Source organism: Phacochoerus africanus, chromosome 7 (assembly GCF_016906955.1).
Source record: "Phacochoerus africanus isolate WHEZ1 chromosome 7, ROS_Pafr_v1, whole genome shotgun sequence".
Taxonomy (NCBI): domain Eukaryota; kingdom Metazoa; phylum Chordata; class Mammalia; order Artiodactyla; family Suidae; genus Phacochoerus; species Phacochoerus africanus.
In genome coordinates this window covers 67,702,942-67,720,319 of record NC_062550.1, presented here as the reverse complement: position 1 = coordinate 67,720,319, position 17,378 = coordinate 67,702,942, and the positions used below count along the sequence as shown (strand labels likewise).

The 17,378-nt window shown below is 58.5% G+C and overlaps 2 protein-coding genes across 2 annotated transcripts; both read left to right on the top strand.

The window, feature by feature from the left end:
* The first annotated feature begins 3,621 nt into the window (after positions 1-3,621).
* On the top strand, positions 3,622-8,295 carry PTMS (parathymosin). The gene is made up of 5 exons (XM_047787686.1): positions 3,622-4,117; positions 7,052-7,123; positions 7,301-7,379; positions 7,525-7,586; positions 7,751-8,295. Exons 1-5 carry the CDS (start codon positions 4,073-4,075, stop codon positions 7,799-7,801), a joined length of 309 nt encoding a protein of 102 aa, XP_047643642.1. The 5' UTR covers positions 3,622-4,072; the 3' UTR covers positions 7,802-8,295.
* A 1,682-nt stretch (positions 8,296-9,977) lies between these two features.
* LAG3 (lymphocyte activating 3) lies at positions 9,978-15,720 on the top strand. Its single transcript, XM_047787685.1, has 8 exons — positions 9,978-10,338; positions 10,653-10,800; positions 11,211-11,470; positions 12,074-12,337; positions 12,745-13,020; positions 14,562-14,804; positions 15,096-15,223; positions 15,533-15,720. Exons 1-8 carry the CDS (start codon positions 10,281-10,283, stop codon positions 15,671-15,673), a joined length of 1,518 nt encoding a protein of 505 aa, XP_047643641.1. The 5' UTR covers positions 9,978-10,280; the 3' UTR covers positions 15,674-15,720.
* The last annotated feature ends 1,658 nt before the right edge of the window (positions 15,721-17,378 follow it).

The following is a 17,378-nucleotide window of genomic DNA, read 5'->3' as shown; positions in this document are numbered from 1 at the left end:
TGGTTGTGATATTGATCCTATATAAGACAGTGACCACCAGGACACTTGCAGTTATTGAGAAGATGCCAAGTCAGAGAGAGGTGGGCTGGTCTCCTGGCAGCCTGCCCTGTGTTTCTCCAGCCTGCTCAAGGAAAGAAGGTTGAGGGGGCTCTGAGGGCTAGGAAATCAAGCCAAGATAGGGGGTCAGGGCTAGGAAGTCAATACTTCATTGAGCTCTTCCTCTTGGGTGCCTAGCTGTGTGCTAGGTATCGTGCCCAGGAGAAGGAGACACTGGTACGAGTGGAGGAGTGAGGGAAGCAGTTTGGAGGTGGGAACAGGGGATGAGGATTTGCAATCAGGAGAAAAGTCATGGAGGCCCTCCAGGAAAGGACCCTCCATCCCCCACTGCCCCCAGATGGGACAGGGTGCTGTCCAGCAGAAAAGAGTGCTGGGCCCATGTCTTTTCCACTCAGCTTTGTGGCTCCACCACACAGCACAGGGCCCAAGACCTACGGGGCATTCCATAAACGTTTGTTGAAGTGCAGGGGGCCCAAGGAAAGCTGAGCATCATTGTAGTTTAACTCGACATAGATGTGAGTAGAAGAGGATGAGGACCCAACTTGACGAGGTGTGTTCCTGACGATCTCGCCTTCGTGTTGTAGCGAAGATGATTTCTTCAGTAATAGTCCTGGAGGGAACATACTTAAAACAAACTTGAATCCAAGTTAGGCTGAGTGAGGTCTCTCTCTCTCTAGGAGTCCATCTTCTCTCAAGGCTCCCCTGACTGACTTGAGTTTTGAAAAGATTAAACAATTAAAACATTTTTGAAAAGCAAAGGAAAAATCAGACTAGCAAACGAGGCCATTGGGAGTAGAACGGGATGAAGTGAGGAGCGGGGAGGTCCAGCTTTGAGGTTTCCGTCCTCCCATCCTTGAAAGACACTAACTAGACACTCACTTAACCTATCAGATAAACAGGCAAACTAAAAAAACCCCAGGAAACTGGAGAGGGGGAAGAATTCAGTTAAGAATGAGATGGAAGTAGAACTGCTAGGATGTCAGAAGTAATAGTTTCCAGGGGGCTCAGTCCTCCCCTCTTCTCACTTGGCCTGCCTTTTCCCACCTCCAGAAAATGTGTAAGAAGCACAGGTTTCCCCATGTGACCCGTGGAAAATTCTCAGTTGAATCGTGGAGTAATAGAGCTCTAGGAACAGGCAAGCCTCCACAAGGCCTCAGAAATCTCTGGAAAGGAGCAAACACAGGCTGGCATCATTCAACACTCTTGGCCCCAGAGACCAATCCCAAGGGCTAGGGGTAGGTTTGGGTTTCCAGCATCCCACTCACTCCAAATTCATCCTAAGTGTCCTGTCTGGCTTTCTTCTCTTGAAGCCAAGACTTCAGGAGACTGGTCTGTGGTCCAACCAGACAGTGGAGGCTAAGGGGTGCTTCTCCCGTGCAGGAAGGGAATGAGATCCAGGCCTCCAGCTTCCTACATCTTTTTCCTTTGGTCCCTCTGGACCCTAGTGTCCACACTCTTAGATTCTCAAGGCTCTCCCTTGGGCCTTGGGGCAGGATTCCCATTCTCCGCCGCTCCATCTCCCTGGAATTTTCCACTGCAGCTGCCTCCGCTCCCAGACACCCCTCCCTGGGCAAAATTCCCGGCTCCCTCCGCCTCCCCTTCCCTAATCACACCTCATTCCCACCCCCGGCCCTGAGGCCCTGCCCACAGTCCAGCCCACATCCCACACTAACCCCGGTGGTCCCAGTTAGAGAAATGGGAGGCCAGACCCTTATAGAAGGGTGAGACGGAGGGTCCCAGGCTCTCTCCAGGGCGGGGAGAAAGGACAGTAGAGGGGCTGGTCCCCTGTGGGGCTGGAGTGGGGGGAGTGGCCCTCCTCAAATCCCCATATAAGGCAGGGCAAGCAGTTAGGCTCCTGGATTGGCTGATTCAAATGAGCATTCCACCTGGCAACAGGGTTTCTATTGGCTCTCAGGAAAAATAGGAGGAAGGTGGATGGAGGTTGTTGGTGGCGGTGATTGGAGGGGGGGAGGGGAGTGGAGGTGACCGGAGTGGGGGGCGGTTACCAGGGCAACAGGGTAAGAGCCCAGCAGGGTGTCCTGAGACAGCAGGCGGGGCTGGGAGGTGGAGAAGGGGGGGGCACTGAGGAAAGGAGGGTGGGAGGGAGAGGAAAGAGACTGACAGGGAGGGAGCCAGACGAGGAGACTGGGGGGGGGGGGGGTTAAAGGAGGAGGGAGAGGGACATAAATGAAGCAAAAGAGTACAGAGATGGAGAGGGTCAGAGATCACTAAAAACATCAGGGAGTGCGTCCGAGAGACAGAGAGATGGAAAGGTCTCGGAGAAAGATGGACATAGTTGGCCAAGGAAAAGCCTGGGTGGGGCGCCAAGATTTTTGAGGAGATGGAGACTGAGAAACTGAGAGAGGAGTCAGAGGAGAAATTGGGAAGTGTGTACACCAAGGGACCAAAAGACAGTAGGGGCACCCCGAGAAGAAATGGTGATGATCCATCAGTTATGTCTTTTTTATTAAGATGAAAATGATACAAAGATGAAGACATGATAAACAAATATAGGAGCGCACACGCACCAAAGATATCTTTTTCCAAACCCTAGCCTTCCGCCCCATCCACCTTCCAGACCTGTGTCACACACCCTAGCTCTGGTTCCCTCCTGAAACAGCAAGCTTCTCAAAATGACCCAAAGATACTGAGACTGTGGGTGAGGAGCTGAGGGTGTGTGGGTTAGAGTGGCCTGGAACCCCCAGCAAAGGAGACAGATACACTCCAGAAAGGCTGGGAAGAAGGCAGCAGAGGAAGGAGAAACATCAAGAAAGGCAAAATGTGGGAAATAAGGAGAGGAGTGAAGAAGGGTTGAGGAAAATCAGCTAAGGATATAGGGCCAGGTGACAGACTCAGGTGAGCCAGGAACTATGTTGTCTTGAAAGAGAGGGAAGACATCAGAGGTGGCATGCAGAAAGGGCAAGTGAGAAGTGGAGAAGAGGTGACAAGAAGAGAGATGGGAGATAGAAATGGATAAAGAGGGATGAAGAGAAATAGAAGGACCAGGCAAAGAAAAGTGAGGTGAGCCGGGCAAATAAGAAAGGTCGAAGATGGAAAGGAGGCTGGAGAGCCTCGGCCTCTCCTCAGATCACAAGCAAGAGCCGCGAAGGGAGGAACCCAGCAGGGGACACAAATGTCAGCCTCGGGCAGGACGGAGGGTGGGCTGCCCTTTCTGCTCTCTAATCCCTCTCAAGGCCACCCAGCGAACCGAGAGGCAGGAGAGGGGAAATCCAGGGAGAAGTGGAAGTGGCTCCCGCCCTCTTCCTCCTCTTTAGGCTTTTGGTTTCTCAAATACCTGCCCGGCCTTTCCATCCGCTTCCCCCCACCCCATCCCTCGGCAAAATCTCAGGGTCGGGCTCCACGTTCGCAGGCAGTAGGTCGGGATTAGGAGAGGTCCCTCCCCGCAGGAACCCCACCCCTCCCCACCTCCTCGCCCCACTCCTTTCTCCGCGACCGTCAGTCTCTCCATTTCCCCCTCCTGGTCTAGTCCTCCCTCCCGCCTCTCGCGCACTCCCTCCCCTTGCTCTCATCCTCCTATCCCCACCTCTCCAACCTCCGCTTTCATCCCCCTCCCCTCTCCTCTCCTCCCCGCTCCCGCCTGCCCCACCCCTGGGAAGCCCCTCCCGTCGGGCAGCGCCGCTTTATAAGCGGGTTCCCTGCCCGGGGGCGGCAGCGGCTGGTCGGCGGCAGCTCTGCGGGTGCGGGGGCGGCGAGCCGAGGACCTAGCGATCGCGGCCGGAGCGCGCCGGCCACCGCCCGCACCGCCCTTCCGCCCGCCCTCTGGACGGCCGCAGCCCTGCGGGTCTCCGCTCCAGACCCACCCCCGCCCCACCCCGCGCGCCTCTGCCGCCTCTTCCAGAGCCCCAGCTTGCCCAGCGGCCGCCGCTGCCGCTGTCTCCGCCGCCGCCGCCACCGCGCCAGGTTCCGGCCGCGGCCACCTTCCGCCGTCCAGGGCCTCTCCATCTCGGCCCCGGGACCCCGGCTCCCCGCCAGCCCCGGCCCCGGCCCCGGCACCATGTCGGAGAAGAGCGTGGAGGCAGCGGCCGAGTTGAGCGCCAAGGTACGGGCGGGGCCGGCGTTAGCCTGGCCCCCGCGCGCCCCCGGGGCTCCGCGCGGTCGTGCGCCCCGGGCCGCCCCAGACGGCCCCACACTACTGCCCCGGCTCGGGGTCCCGGCGGACCCCGCTGCGCCCTCCCCCCCGGGCCCCAGCCCGGCGCTGCCTACCCCGCGCCGCGCGCCTAGCGCCAGCGCCCTCTAGCTTCCCGAGCGCCGCGCACCCGGCTCCCGGCCTGGCCGCTCTGGCCGGGTGCCGTCCCCACCCCTCTCCGGCCCTAGCTCGCTCGCCGCCACCCCGGCCGGTGTCCATCGGAGCTCTGCGCGTCTCATCTGCCATGCCCCCTCTCCCGCGCCCCTCTCCGGTGCCCGGTCCTCGTCTCCCTTTCCAGTCTGACCTCACCTTTCCTCTGCTAAGCGGTTTGAGAGCCTGCGTCCAGTGTAAACAGGACTCTCCCAGGAGGCTGCTCCTCGCGGGCCCCTCCCCTCGAGGCCCGACCGGCTCTTGCTTATCTCCGAGAGCTACTGCCTCTATTTTCTCCTTCCATCTACATCCGTTCCTTCCTCCTCTGGCCTTCAGCTTTCTTTTCTCTCCATAGCCCTCCGTGTCTCCCTCCCACACTTAGAGAAGCTCGAATTCCTAAAAACCAGAAGGGGGCCGGGAATAGCCTTCGAAAAAGCTGAGGCTCAGCATTGCATGGCATTGCATCGCGCTGCCTTTGCTCTCATCAGCTTCCTTCCCTGGCCCCATCCCTTCGCCCTTGCCTCTCTTCCAGCCTTCCTCTAATTTCCCTAGGGAACCTGCTGAGTGTTGCTTGGGGAAATTAATTCGGCCAGGGTTTGGGGGCGGGGAGCCCGACCTTGGGTGGGGGCGGTTGCTGGGGAGGCCACAGAGGTCTCCTGGAGGCCGTGAAGTGAAAAGGGGAACCAGTGGGGTTTAAGGCAGTGAGAGAGAGGGGTTCCGCGTGAGCGCTAAGGTGTGCTGAGCGGCCCTCCGGTGGGCTGGCTGTGCGGTGGCATGTGACTTTACTGAGTAGGTGTCTTTGTATGTCTGAAATCCAGCGAGTGTGTGGGACTGCCCGTGTCAGTTACATGTGTGCATGTGGAGACGTAGCTGTTCTGGAGCCATGTTGCTGCTTTGTGAGTGCCGAGTGGCTCCGCTGTGCTCTAGTGCTGTCTCAAGAGTGTGTGCCAGCACGCCCAAACACCCGGCCATGTGTCTCTGGATCGCTTCAGCGCCCCTCGGTAGCGGTGTGTGTGAATCGGTGTCAGCCTGTGTCAGTGTGTGTGCCTGTGTTGGGTAAATGAGGCCAGAGAGCTGCTTAGCACAAGGCGCAGGTCACATACCCTCCTGGAAAAGGGATCATGGAAGGACAGTGACCAGAAGGACAGGACAGGACAGGACCGGACAGGGGAGGAGAGGGCCTGGCCCCTTGGACTTTAGCCTCTGCTAGTCTCCCTCCCTCCCTGGCACTCACTCTCCCTCCCTCTCCATCTGTCTGGGTGGGAAACTCAGGCCAGGGCCGCACAGACCTGGTACTGGGGCCCACAGAGAGAAGCTGACAACCCCTTGGCTCTCCAGGCCCAGGATGACAGGGAAAGCCCACCAGGGAGTAGAAATGCCAGACTGGCCATGTGGAAAAGAAATGAGGACAGCGAAGTCGCGTGAAGAAACCTAGCTGAAGGGAAAGGGGGCCTGCGTTCTGTGCTCCCCATAAAGGGAGAAAGGACTTGAGTGTCCTTCTAGGCCAACCATCCTACACCAACCCCCTTTCCTATTCCCCCCCCCCCACTTTCCAGAAAGGACACACCCTCCCAGGGTGATCTACTCACCCAGAAAACTTCCATCCACATGGAATCAGATACACAGAGTTGCACACCAACACCAGGCCTGATCTGGTCACACAGACACCACAGTGCCTGCCAAGGGGTGGGGTGGAGAGAGAACTGGAATCTCAGTTGGAAGGGCCAGTGTGGTGTATCCTGACAGGGGACTCTTGTAGCACCTCCCTCTGCCACATCAGTAAAGGACATCAAAGGTGTGCCTGCTGGGGTCCTGGAGAGGAGAGAGGGGCTGAATGGAAGGAGGGGACTTGACAGGTACCTTCAGCACTACTTTTCTACCCCATGCACACAGGCCTTGTCTGTTACCACGTTCCATATTCCTTTCCTTATCCTACTGCCCCTACATCCCCCCGGAAATGGTTACACCTACCCTCCTACCACAGCAGTGCACACACCACACCAGACCAGAGCTCACGCCATGCCAATGTGCACAGCACACCATGGCTGGTCGGGAGGAGGCAGCTACCTGCCCAGTTTGGGGCAGGAGTGGGCATTAGTGAGAGGGAGGCATGGGAATCGTGCTAAGGAGCTCTTCCTATTCCTGTAGTGTTTGGCCAAGTAGGAGCCTGAGGATACAGGGGGCACACGGACAGAGAGAAACAAAGGCTTTCGAAGCTCTGGGGGAGGCTGGGAGGGATGCCCAGGAGAGAGTACTCAGGAAAAGGCCCCAGAGGTAGACAAAAGGCAGAGCAGGGCCGGCAGTGGGAGGGGGCAGATGAAGAAGGCGGAGGGACCTCAAGAGGGGGTGGGGCGTCAGGACTGCGAGCAGATGGAGGGGATTTGCTTTGCTGAGCTGAACTCTTCAGCCGGTAAAGGTTGGGCAGAACTTGGCGGGGGTGGTGAGCAGTTACCTTGACTGCCTCTTCCCTGGCTCCATCACTTTGCCTCTTCCCTCGAGTCTTGGGGAAGGTGTCTAGTCTCAGCCCCTTTGTGGCCGTGAGGACCCTGGGACTTCTGTTCTGTCTCTAAGCCGCCCGGGCCACCTGCATTTCACACTCCTCTAAGCTCACTGCAGAGGGAGAACCAGGGCTGGAGGGACTTAAGGGCTGCGGATCATTTGTGATGAGAGGAAAGGTGCCCTCTCTCTCTTTCGCAGGACCTGAAGGAGAAGAAAGAGAAAGTGGAGGAGAAGGCAAGCCGGAAAGAGCGAAAGAAAGAAGTAGTGGAGGTGCGGAGGGGTCACCTGCTTTGCGAGCCCCCAGCTACCTTCCCGGCCCCGCCTTCCCATGGCCCCGCCCATCCCCGCCGCCCCGCCCCCGGGCCCTCCCAGGCCTCTTGCCATTGGTGGTGACGGTGGGTGGAGGCACCGGGCCAGCCTGACGCCTCCCTCTCCCGGTCCCCACAGGAAGAGGAGAACGGAGCTGAGGAGGAGGAAGAAGAAACTGCCGAGGACGGAGAGGAGGAGGATGAAGGGGACGAGGAAGGTGGGGAGGGGCAGGGAGGCTGGGCTCAAAGGAACAGTCAGGGTGGGTTCGAAGACCCGAAGCCGGGCTGAGGGCCACCACAGGGGGTCTCCGCCGCCGCCGGAGCTTCCTGCCCTTCCCCAATGACCCATTTCTGGCTCCTCAGATGAGGAAGAAGAAGAAGATGAGGACGAAGGGCCCGCGCTGAAGAGAGCTGCCGAAGAGGAGGTTTGGGCTGGGTTGTGGGCTGAGGGGCTGTCAGGGATGCAGCAGGGCCGGGAGCCCTTTGGATTTGGACCCAGATCTTGGTGGTGCAGGGCGGGGGCTGGAGCGAGACAGGGGGCGGTCCCGCACCCATTTGAGGGCTACCCCAGCTCTTTCCCTCTTCACAGGATGAAGCGGATCCCAAGCGGCAGAAGACAGAAAATGGGGCATCGGCATGAGCCCCCTGCCAGTGGGCTGGGGCGGGAGGCCCCTCGGGGCCTTGAGGTGGGGGTGGGGACAGCCCGAGTGCAGCCACCCTTCACCTGGCTCCCTGCTCTGGGCCCTGCGCCCCGAGCGGCCGCCCTCTCTCCCCAGCCTTCTCATGCCGACCCTCCAGTCACTGCCCTCTCCATCTTCACTGCCATCTTCCACCTCCTGACCTCCCCCATCTGAGCTCCCCAGCTGGTCCCCAGTTCCCCCCTCCCTCCTCCTCCCCTTCCCTACAGCCCAGCCCACTCTCCTCTGATACCCTCTCCTTCCTAACCTCTGCATCCCAGCGTCACATTCTGCCCATCCCTACCCTGCCTGATCCCTGGGTCTCCCTAAGATCCCCTTCTCTCAGACAGCGCCAGGCCGGGTTGGGGCCAGGGTTGGGGCCGAGCCCCACAGCTGCCCCCCTCCCCTCCCTTTTTTGTATAATTTAATAAAGAAACGGTCGCGCTTCTGTTTTTAACCTGTCTCCTTCTTTCCCGGGGCAGAGCAATGGCACCCTCTGTCAGAATCCTTTCCCTCTATTAAAAAAAAAAAAAAAAAAAAGGGCAGCAGCACCCTCCAACCACCCACCACTCAAGAAGACAAGATCAGCACCTTGGGGTGGACAGGGGTGGATAGGGAGTGTGTGCCTCGGTGACACAGTCCAGCTTTTGGATTCTTGGGAAGGCTCCTCCCAGCCATACACACACCCTTCCCTGCTCCCCAGCACCAGGCTATACACTGCTGAGCCCAGTGGAAAGCTACCAGCTCTATTGTGCTGAAACAGCCTCAGAAACAGGAAGTCCCACCCCTGAAGTGGTAGAGGGCAGGAGGTCTGGGTCGCAGCCTCCTTGGACCTAGTGAGAGTTGCCTGGCACTGAGGAAGTGAGCTCCTGGTCAAGCAGGGAGAACTCCAGGGCCTCTTGTGGTTCCAGGCCTGAGTTCTGGCTCCTCAGGCTAAGTGGGGTGGGGAACAAGCGTTGCCCTCTGGCAGTCTCAGGCTTCCTGCCCTAGTTCTGCCTCCATTCTCCCTGAGTTTGAACTCTGCTGGGGAATTTCTGCATTTTTCCGTAGCACCCTTGCCTTCTCAGTTCAGAAACTCTGGATTGGGAGAGCCTGCTGATTTTGCAGAGGTCTGAGCTGGAGAGGGGTGTGTGAGTTGTAGATACCATTCATCCCTAAAGATGAGCAGACACCTGGAGTTCCCGTTGTGGCTCTGGAAAAGAATCTGACTAGCATCCATGAGGATGCAGGTTTAATCCCTCGCTCAGTGGGTTAAGGATCTGGCGTTGCCATGAGCTGTGGTGTAGGTCACAGACGTGGCTGAGATCCCGTGTGGCTGTGGTGAAGGCCAGTGGCTACAGCTCTGATTTGACGCCTAGCCTGGGAACCCCCATGTGCCTCAAGTGGGGCCCTAAAAAGACAAAAAAAAAAAAAAAAGATGAGAAGACACCTATGACTCACTCAGCTCACTCAGGGTCCAGAGTACACACACACACACCGGCTAGCTTTTGTCTTCACCCACCGTAAATGACCTTGGCAAATTGTTTCAGCTCTGAACCTGCCTTGGTTTTCTCATCTATACAATGGGGGATAATCTTAGATTTCATGACTTTAAGGTGTGTAAAGTGTCCACTATAATGCACAGCACATAGGGAAGGCAGTACAGCCATACAGTGTAGCTATTCTTTTCTCTGTGTTTGGGGTGCGCTTCTTCAGACCTACCATCTTTTAGGGCACAGTAACATTTCTAGGAGTCATTGGCTGGGGGGGGGGAGGCAGGTGGAGTGGGGCAAAGAAATTCTGGAGAGTTCAGGGAATGAGGGAGGTGGTGAGTACCCAGGAAAGGGCTGGCCAAGAACACGTGAATACAGCCCCGGGAGGCAGCTCAGAGTTGGGCAGGTGGGTAGTTTGAGGCAGAAACGGTTTAGCGAGAAGGGCAGAGCATGCCCTGGAAAGGAGGGTGGGGGAAGGGAGAAGGGGGCGGTGGGGACACCCAGGGCTGAGGAAATAAACAAGGGGAGTGCCACCACAGGGGTGGAGGGTAACGCTGCTGGGAATCAGCCCCCTCAGACTTTCCACTGCGAAGCGAAACCGTGAGCCCTGGGGTGTTGGGGGGGGGCAACGGGGAGGGGAAGTGGGGAAGGTGGAGGGAAGGCAGAAGGACAGGGGCCGCGGCCCTGGGAGCAGCAGAACGGCCTCCAGCTCAAGACAGCCACCTTGTCTCCACTCTGCTCTCTGCCAGCACCCTGCCCATCCTGAGCCCACCTTCCTGCTGCCTGATCCGGCCAGCTTTCCTCTAGATTCATTGGTTCCTCCCTCTCTCCCCAGGCCTCCATCCCTCTTTTTCTGGAGTCTCTTCCACCCACTCCCTCTTTGCAGAACCTCTCTCTTTTGTCTGTTAGTCCTTCTCCACTGTCTGACCTCTTCCCTTTGGAGGGCTGTGTGGTCCAGGCCTCAGGGGAGATGGGGGAGGCTCACTTCCTCGTCTGGCTGCTTCTGCAACTGCTCTGCGCGGCTGCAGGTAAGGTGGGGACGACCCTCTGGGAAGGCTAACCTTCGGATCCACAGCGGCGGGGGGCGGGGGGGGGGTTCAGCAGGGATGACCACAGGGATGCAGAGGTCCTTAGATTGGGTGGATCTAACAATGCCTTTCTTGGGGCAGTCCTCCAGCCCCCAAAGCCTCCCTCCCGTCTGCCCCTTGGCCAGAAAGGGGCAGAAACCCAAGGTCTTCCTCGGCCCTGTTTCTTCTCCCTCGGGTAGCAGCTGAGGCTCCTTCTTTACTTTGAAGTCTCTTGGCTCATGGCCCCTCCCCTTGGCCTCTCTTTTCCTCCCCAGTGGAGGCTCCAGACCCAAGGGCAGAGGTCCCGGTGGTGTGGGCCCAGGAGGGGGCTCCTGCCCAGCTCCCCTGCAGCCCCACAATCCCCCTCCAGGATCTCAGCCTTCTGCGAACAGGACAAGTCACTTGGCAGCATCTACCAGACAGGTATGCACCCCAAACAAGGGCAACAGCATCCCCAAATCCAGCAGTAAATGAGTCCGGATGGACAATCCAAGAGCCAAGTCAGCATTCTGCCTTCTCCCCTGAGCTGTCAGTCCTGCTGAAGCAGTGTCTCGGTCTTCCTGCTGCCCTTGCTGCAGCCCCCTCCGCTCTTTCTCCGCAGACTGCTCCCCTCACACCCCGCATCCCACCTGCCTCCCCAGTACTGGATGGTGCCGGCCCAACCCGAGGCGCGCGGGGGTGGGGTGGGGGGGAAATGGGGGAGGGTTAGCAGGCCAGAGGTCTTCCCGTTGGGTGGGCTTTCTCATCCTCAAAGGGTGCCTCTTGGTCGGACTGCCTCTTGCCTGGGGCTTCTTCTCCCTCGGCTTTCTCAGTCCCATCTCTCTCCTGATCAGGGGCCCCGCGTCGCCCTCCCCCCAGAGCCCGGGGCCCCGCCGCTACACGGTGCTGAGGGTGGCTCCCGGAGGCCTGCGCATCGGGAGGCCGCCGCTGCAGCCCCGCGTGCAGCTGGAAGAGCGCGGCCTCCAGCGCGGGGACTTCTCGCTGTGGCTGCGCCCGGCCCGACGCGCCGACGCCGGCGAGTACCGCGCCGCCGTGAGCCTCCGGGACCGCGCCCTCGTCTGCCTCCTCCGTCTGCGCGTGGGCCAGGCAGCGGGTAGGTGGGGGCGGGACGAGGGGAGCGGGGCTGGGAGGAGGGTGCCCCATTCCCCGCCGCCCCGGAGGCAGGAAGAGCCGGGCAGAGGCTGGTTGTGCTTCTAAGGATGCGCCTTAGCGGGAGAGCCTCCAGTAGAGGGGCGGAAGGTGCCCCCAGAGAAGCACGTGTGTGGGGGAGGGCCCTGTGGGGAGATTGTATCACCCCTCGAGCTCCCCTTCCCCCACCCACAGAGGGAGTGCCAGGGTGGAGGAGGGGAGGCACTCCTTGGAGGGGACAGTGCTGGGCTGGAGTGACTCAACTCAGACGTCCTGTAGCTCAGGAGGTGGACTTAGCGGGGGTCCTCAAGCAAGCCTCGAAGAAGGCTGAGTGCGACGGAGCCAAGCGAACTGGAGCCAGGGACACAGGGAACTCCTAGGCATGCATTTTAAGCACCTCTAGGTGCCAGGCACTGGATTGGGTGGGCAGGTGGGCCCCAGGAGAGTTGGGAGAGAGAAGACAAAGAGATCTCCAGCCAGGTACCTGTTTCCAGGAGCTTCCAGCTTCGCTGGCCTGCTGTGTTGGTCCAGTGGGCCTGCCTGATCATCCTTCTCTCCCCTTGCGCAGTGACGGCCAGCCCCCCCGGGTCTCTGTGGACCTCGCATTGGGTCATTTTGAACTGCTCCTTCAGCCGCCCTGACTTCCCAGCCTCCGTGCACTGGTTCCGCGGTCCAGGCAGAGTCCCTGTTCAGGAGTCCCCTCATCAGCACTTAGTCGGAAACTTCCTCTTCCTGTCCCAAATCAGCCCCTTGGACTCTGGGACCTGGGGCTGCATCATCACCTACAGAGATGGCTTCAATGTCTCCATCACATACAACCTCACAGTTCTGGGTAATTCCTCCACCCTGCCTTCACATTTGACCACAACCCCTTCCTGCCCCCTTGTCACCTCCTCTGACTTATAAGCCCCCAAACCAGGTCTCCGGCAGCTGATGCCACCTGTGATCACTGTAGGCCTCCCTGTCCCACCCCTTTCTCTTTCCTTTCAGCCGCTTCTCCCCTTCTAGGTTTCCCCTTGTCCATCCAGCCTCGCTTGCCAGCCTGGGGTCTCCCACTGGCCCACCCACATTGTGGGGTTCTGAGCATCTTGCGTTCATCCACCTTATTCTGCTCTTTAGCGCCCTTCCGAGCTGGACTGCCTCCTTTGTACTTCTGCCTCCCTTTCCTGCAGACCTAGTGTTCCAGCCCCTCTGTATGCCTCCTCTCAGCTGTAACTTAAGGTTCCCTTTTCTCGGCAGGTCTCCAGCCCCCTGTCCCTCTGACAGTGTATGCTGCAGCCGGTGCCACGGTGGAGCTGCCCTGCCACCTGCCTCAGGGTGTGGGGACCCAGTCGTCTCTCACTGCCACGTGGACCCCTCCTGGGGGAGGTCCTGACCTCCTGGTGGCTGGGGACCATGGCAACTTTACCCTTCGACTAGAGGCTGTGAGCCAGGCCCAGGCTGGGACCTACACCTGCCGCGTCCATCTTCAGGGGCAGCAGCTTAGTGCCACCGTCACTTTGGCAGTCATCACAGGTCAGGCCCAGGTGGGAAAGGACAGGAAGGGAAGGCTGGCGGGGCAAAGACTGGGCAAGTCTGCCTCATGATGCCAGGCCACTGGGTACAAGTTCCAGGGACCGCTTCTCTTGGTCTCCTCTTTCCTCGCCCCCATGTAATGAACTGAAACTGAAAATCTCCCCTGAGTCACTGGATGAACGTTCCACTCTTCTGTAAGGGACTCCCCTGCTCTCAATTGGGGGGGGAGGGTCTGAGATGTGAGATGGAGAGGTGGCAAAGGTTTGAATGGTTCAAAAGAGGTGGACTATATTTCCAGAATCCTCACCCACTTTGGAGGCAGGGCTTGGGTAAAAGTTGCAGATGGTGGCCTGGATTTGGGAGGAGTTAATAAATCAGTCCCTTAGTCAGCAACTGTTTACTGAACGAGGGCTTTTCAAGACAGTGTAAAACCAACACAGAAGAAAAAAACCCCAAGCACCCTTAGAAAGCATGTGTTGATTAATCAGAGACTGTCACAGCACTGCCGAGTCTGCTGGCCATCCGTGACCACTAAATAGTGGCGCCACATAGTCAGTGCTTAGTGATGTATCTTGGTTAAATAAATAAGTGAACATGCTAACGAATAAGACATCTCCCAGAGGCCAAGCTAAATTTCCATGTGCTTCCCACATATCTCTCCCTAGATGTGGTCCCCGCACTTCAGCCTCACCTTGAACCTCATCTTTTCCCCACCCAGTCCTCTGGCTAAGATGCCCTTCTGTCAGAAACCCCGGTCACATCCTACTCATCCTGGAACCGACCTCCTCCTTCCCAATCAGTTGCCAAAGCCTACCAGTTCCTTCTGTCCGAGGCCTTCTCAAGGGTCAGCTATTTAGAGTCCATTTTCCATGCTATCTGCATGACAGCTCATGGGAGGGATAGTGTTGCCCCCGTTTTCTAGAGAAGGAACTTGCCCAAAGTCACACAGCTGGGAAGCGCCAGATTGGGCTCTAAGCTCAAGGAAGTGTCTGTGCCACCAAGTCTTCAAGGGCCTGGTCACTATGCTCTGCTCCAGGCCCTTCGTCCCACACACCCTGCCCATACCTGCGCAGCTTGGAAATGTTCTGTCTCTAGATCAGCTGGTCTGTTCTCTAGACATTCTGAAAGGGGGACAGTTCATTTGGGGGACACAGATGTGAGCCACAGGATAGAAACAGGAAACATGCCAGGTATCCTGGGGGCCAGCTCATCTGACTGAGGCTGGGGGTTCTGAGCATGTGAGTAGCAAGTCATGTAAAAAAAAATCAGAAGTAATATATGTTGTGGGCTCCTTCTGGGCCAGTTTGGGTTTAAACAGTCCCCTGAAGGCAGGAGGGAGCCTGGAAAGTTTAGGGGCCGCAGAGTGATCAGACCAGAGCTTTGTCTTGATAAGATTAGTTTCCCCATAACCCTGATCTCCTCCCTGCACCTTCACCCAATCGGAGCCCAGGGGAGTCAAGGTGATTGAGACCTGGGAGTTGAACCTTTAAATTCAGTGAGTCGGGCCCCCCAGGAGATCTCGTCCCTCTAATTTTTTTCAGTGACCCCCAAATCCTCCGGATTACCTGGCAACCCGAAGAAACTGCTCTGTGAGGTGACGCCGGCATCCGGGCAGGAGCGCTTTGTGTGGAGCTCCCTGGACAAGGGGTCTTGGAGGAGCTCCCCGGGACCCTGGCTAGTGCTGCAGGAGGCCAGACTCCTTTCTCAGCACTGGCAGTGCCAGCTGTACGAGGGGGAGAGGCTTCTGGGGACCGCAGGATACTTCACGGAGCTGTCTCGCCCAGGTCTGAGACCCCCACGACACTCCAGCCCCAGCTCCTGACTGGTCCTCTCCATCCCCACTTCTAGACCCCCCTCCCGCCTCACCCCCGTTCTTTTCCTTCCAAGGGCTGGGAGCTGACTTCCAGCCCTTGACGAGGCCTGACCTGCTTCTGCCACTAAGTAGCTGAATGACCCTGGATGAGTCCTTTAAATTCTCTGGGCTTCGCTGTCTGCATCTGTAACATATGAGGGTGTGGGATGATGTCCTTTCAGCCTGATCCTCTGCCAACCCCCATCTCCTACTCTCTCTGTAGGTGCCCAACGCTCTGGGGGAGCCCTGGGGGCCCAGAAAACAGGCCACCTCCCTCTCCTCATCCTTGGTACCCTCCTCCTGCTCCTTTTGGTTTCTGGAGCTATTAGCTTTCACGTGTGGAGAAGACGGGTGAGCTGGGAACCCCTGTCCCCAGTACTTAGCTGTCTGTTACCCTTTCCCCAGGAAGTTGAGCAAGGTGGACTCCCAAACTTGCCATCAGAGCCCCCTCTTCATGGGTCTCTGCTCTCTGGGGATCCCTTGTGCCTGCAGGACCTGAAGGAGGCTCGGAGGGATTGAGAGAAGGCCTGGGGCCAAATAGGCAGGGTGGGGGGTTGGGGGGGTGTGGGAGGGTGAGGGGTGTGGGGGGAGGAAGAGATGGACTCCCCCCTGGCTTGCTCCCTTCTCCTCCTCCTACCCTCCATGTTTGTCTTCCCACAGTGGCGCCCGAGAAGATTCTCTGCCTTAGAGCATGGGACTCACCCACCTCAGGCTCAGAGCAAGATTGGGGAGCTGGAGCCAGAACCAGAGCTGGAACCCGAGCCGGAGCTAGAGGTGGAGCCGCAGCCAGAGCAGCCCTGACCTGGCCCCCGGCAGCTCAGTGCAAATAAACTCCCTGTCAGCAGCAAGCCTGAGTCTGGCCTCTTCTTGCCCAGGGAAGGTTCTGGGTCTCCCCAGCCTCTGGGACTTCCTTCTCACACCCTGGCCTTCTGACCTACTTTCCCCAGACAGTCTCTCGTCTTCCCTGTTTCTGTTCCTGGTTTCTTGGTGATTCTTTCTTCTCCATCTCTTTCTCCCAGGTAGTCATTTTCCTGAAGGTCCAGCAAGCCGTCCCCTGCCCGCTTCCAGCCCTCTCCTCCTCCGTGCTGCTCTCGGCATCCTGACTGCCCTGGTTTCCTTTATATTTTGCTCCTCTGGCCCGCACCACTCTCGCCCCGTCTCAGCACTGTCCTTGGCCCTCTGGCTGCAGCACATACACACACACACACACACACACACACACACACACACACACACACACACTCACTCAGAGCATCCCTGCCAGGTTGAGTCCTCCTGGAGGGAGATGGGGTCTCGCAGCATTTCTGGGTGGCAGCCTCCTCCCCACCCCCACGTTCCTCAGCCCTGGGGCAACCTGTCTGGTCCCAGGCATGAGAACACACTGCCCTCCAGTGGTCTCTGTGTGTCACACACCGCTGGAGGTCACTGAGCAGGCTGCGACAGCCTGAGATTAGCTGTGCAGGGCACAGATGCCCGCCAGAGGGCTCTGCCTCCGTGGCTGCACTCCGTGTGGTCTGTACAGGAGCCTGCACTGAGCAAGCAGGTGTCTCCAGCCCTGTGCACCCTCAGGAGAGGGATGGGGGACAGGTCACCCTGGCCCCAGCAAGGTGACGAACCAAGTCTAACACTGGGGAGTCTTGGGAACGAAGGCCTCAGGAAGACCCTGGCTGCTCCTAAAGCCTCAGGAGTCAGGAGACCTGGCTTCTGATCCCGGCCGTGCTGATGTGAACACAGCTCGTCTCCCTGAGCCTCGGTTTCCTCACCTCTTCAATGGGACCGTGATAACAGCCCATCCAAAGCAGTTGTTGCAAATATCGGGTAATAAAAGGGCTTTGAAAACTGTGGCAAGCTGAGCATCCACTCGTGAAGGGGGAGCAGGCCTGCTCTGGTTGCACAGAGATGAAGGAGAGGCCCCACAAGCCTGCCGGCTCCCCTCACTCTGTTCGAGGGAACACTCCTCTGGGCTGGCAGATGGTGCTTTAGCAGAGCGTGTGTGCCTGCTCCTGGACACACACACCCACACACACACAGGCATGACCTCAGCCCACCGCACCCCAGAGGGACCTAGCCCTCTACCTGCAGTGTGTGCAGTGGGCTGAGGGCTGTCACCCTGGACAGGAGGAAGAACCCGTGCCAGCTGGAGCCCGTGCTACCGCAAAGGCCCTGCCACTGTCCAGCTGAGCCTGTGTGCTGTGCGAAGTGACACCAACGCAAGCCACGAAGCTGAAGACCTGCCCTGTGGAGACACGATGGCCAGAGACTTGGGGACAGAGAACGGGGAGGGGGCACCTTTGTTCCTGGTGGGGAGGCCCTCTGAGCCCTGAGGAATGAAGCCTTTGAGGCAATCTGAGGTTCCCAGCCTTAGAATGGTGGTGACCCTTGTCTGGTCAGTGGTGCAGAAAGGAGGCTATGGTGGTCCCCAGGGATGGTCACACTATAAGGTGAGGCCTGACGTCCCTTTAAGAAGCATCCAAAACACCGTTTCTACCCTCTGCTGTGGGCTGGG

Excerpts from the sequence above, each read along its gene's own strand:
- PTMS (XM_047787686.1), top strand. The coding sequence starts at position 4,073 with ATGTCGGAGAAGAGCGTGGAGGCAGCGGCCGAGTTGAGCGCCAAG. Across the intron at positions 7,124-7,300 it reads GAAAGAAAGAAGTAGTGGAG|GAAGAGGAGAACGGAGCTGA; the intron begins GTGCGGAGGGGT and ends CGGTCCCCACAG. Across the intron at positions 7,587-7,750 it reads AGAGAGCTGCCGAAGAGGAG|GATGAAGCGGATCCCAAGCG; the intron begins GTTTGGGCTGGG and ends CCCTCTTCACAG.
- LAG3 (XM_047787685.1), top strand. The coding sequence starts at position 10,281 with ATGGGGGAGGCTCACTTCCTCGTCTGGCTGCTTCTGCAACTGCTCTGC. Across the intron at positions 10,339-10,652 it reads ACTGCTCTGCGCGGCTGCAG|TGGAGGCTCCAGACCCAAGG; the intron begins GTAAGGTGGGGA and ends TTTCCTCCCCAG. Across the intron at positions 10,801-11,210 it reads TGGCAGCATCTACCAGACAG|GGGCCCCGCGTCGCCCTCCC; the intron begins GTATGCACCCCA and ends TCTCCTGATCAG.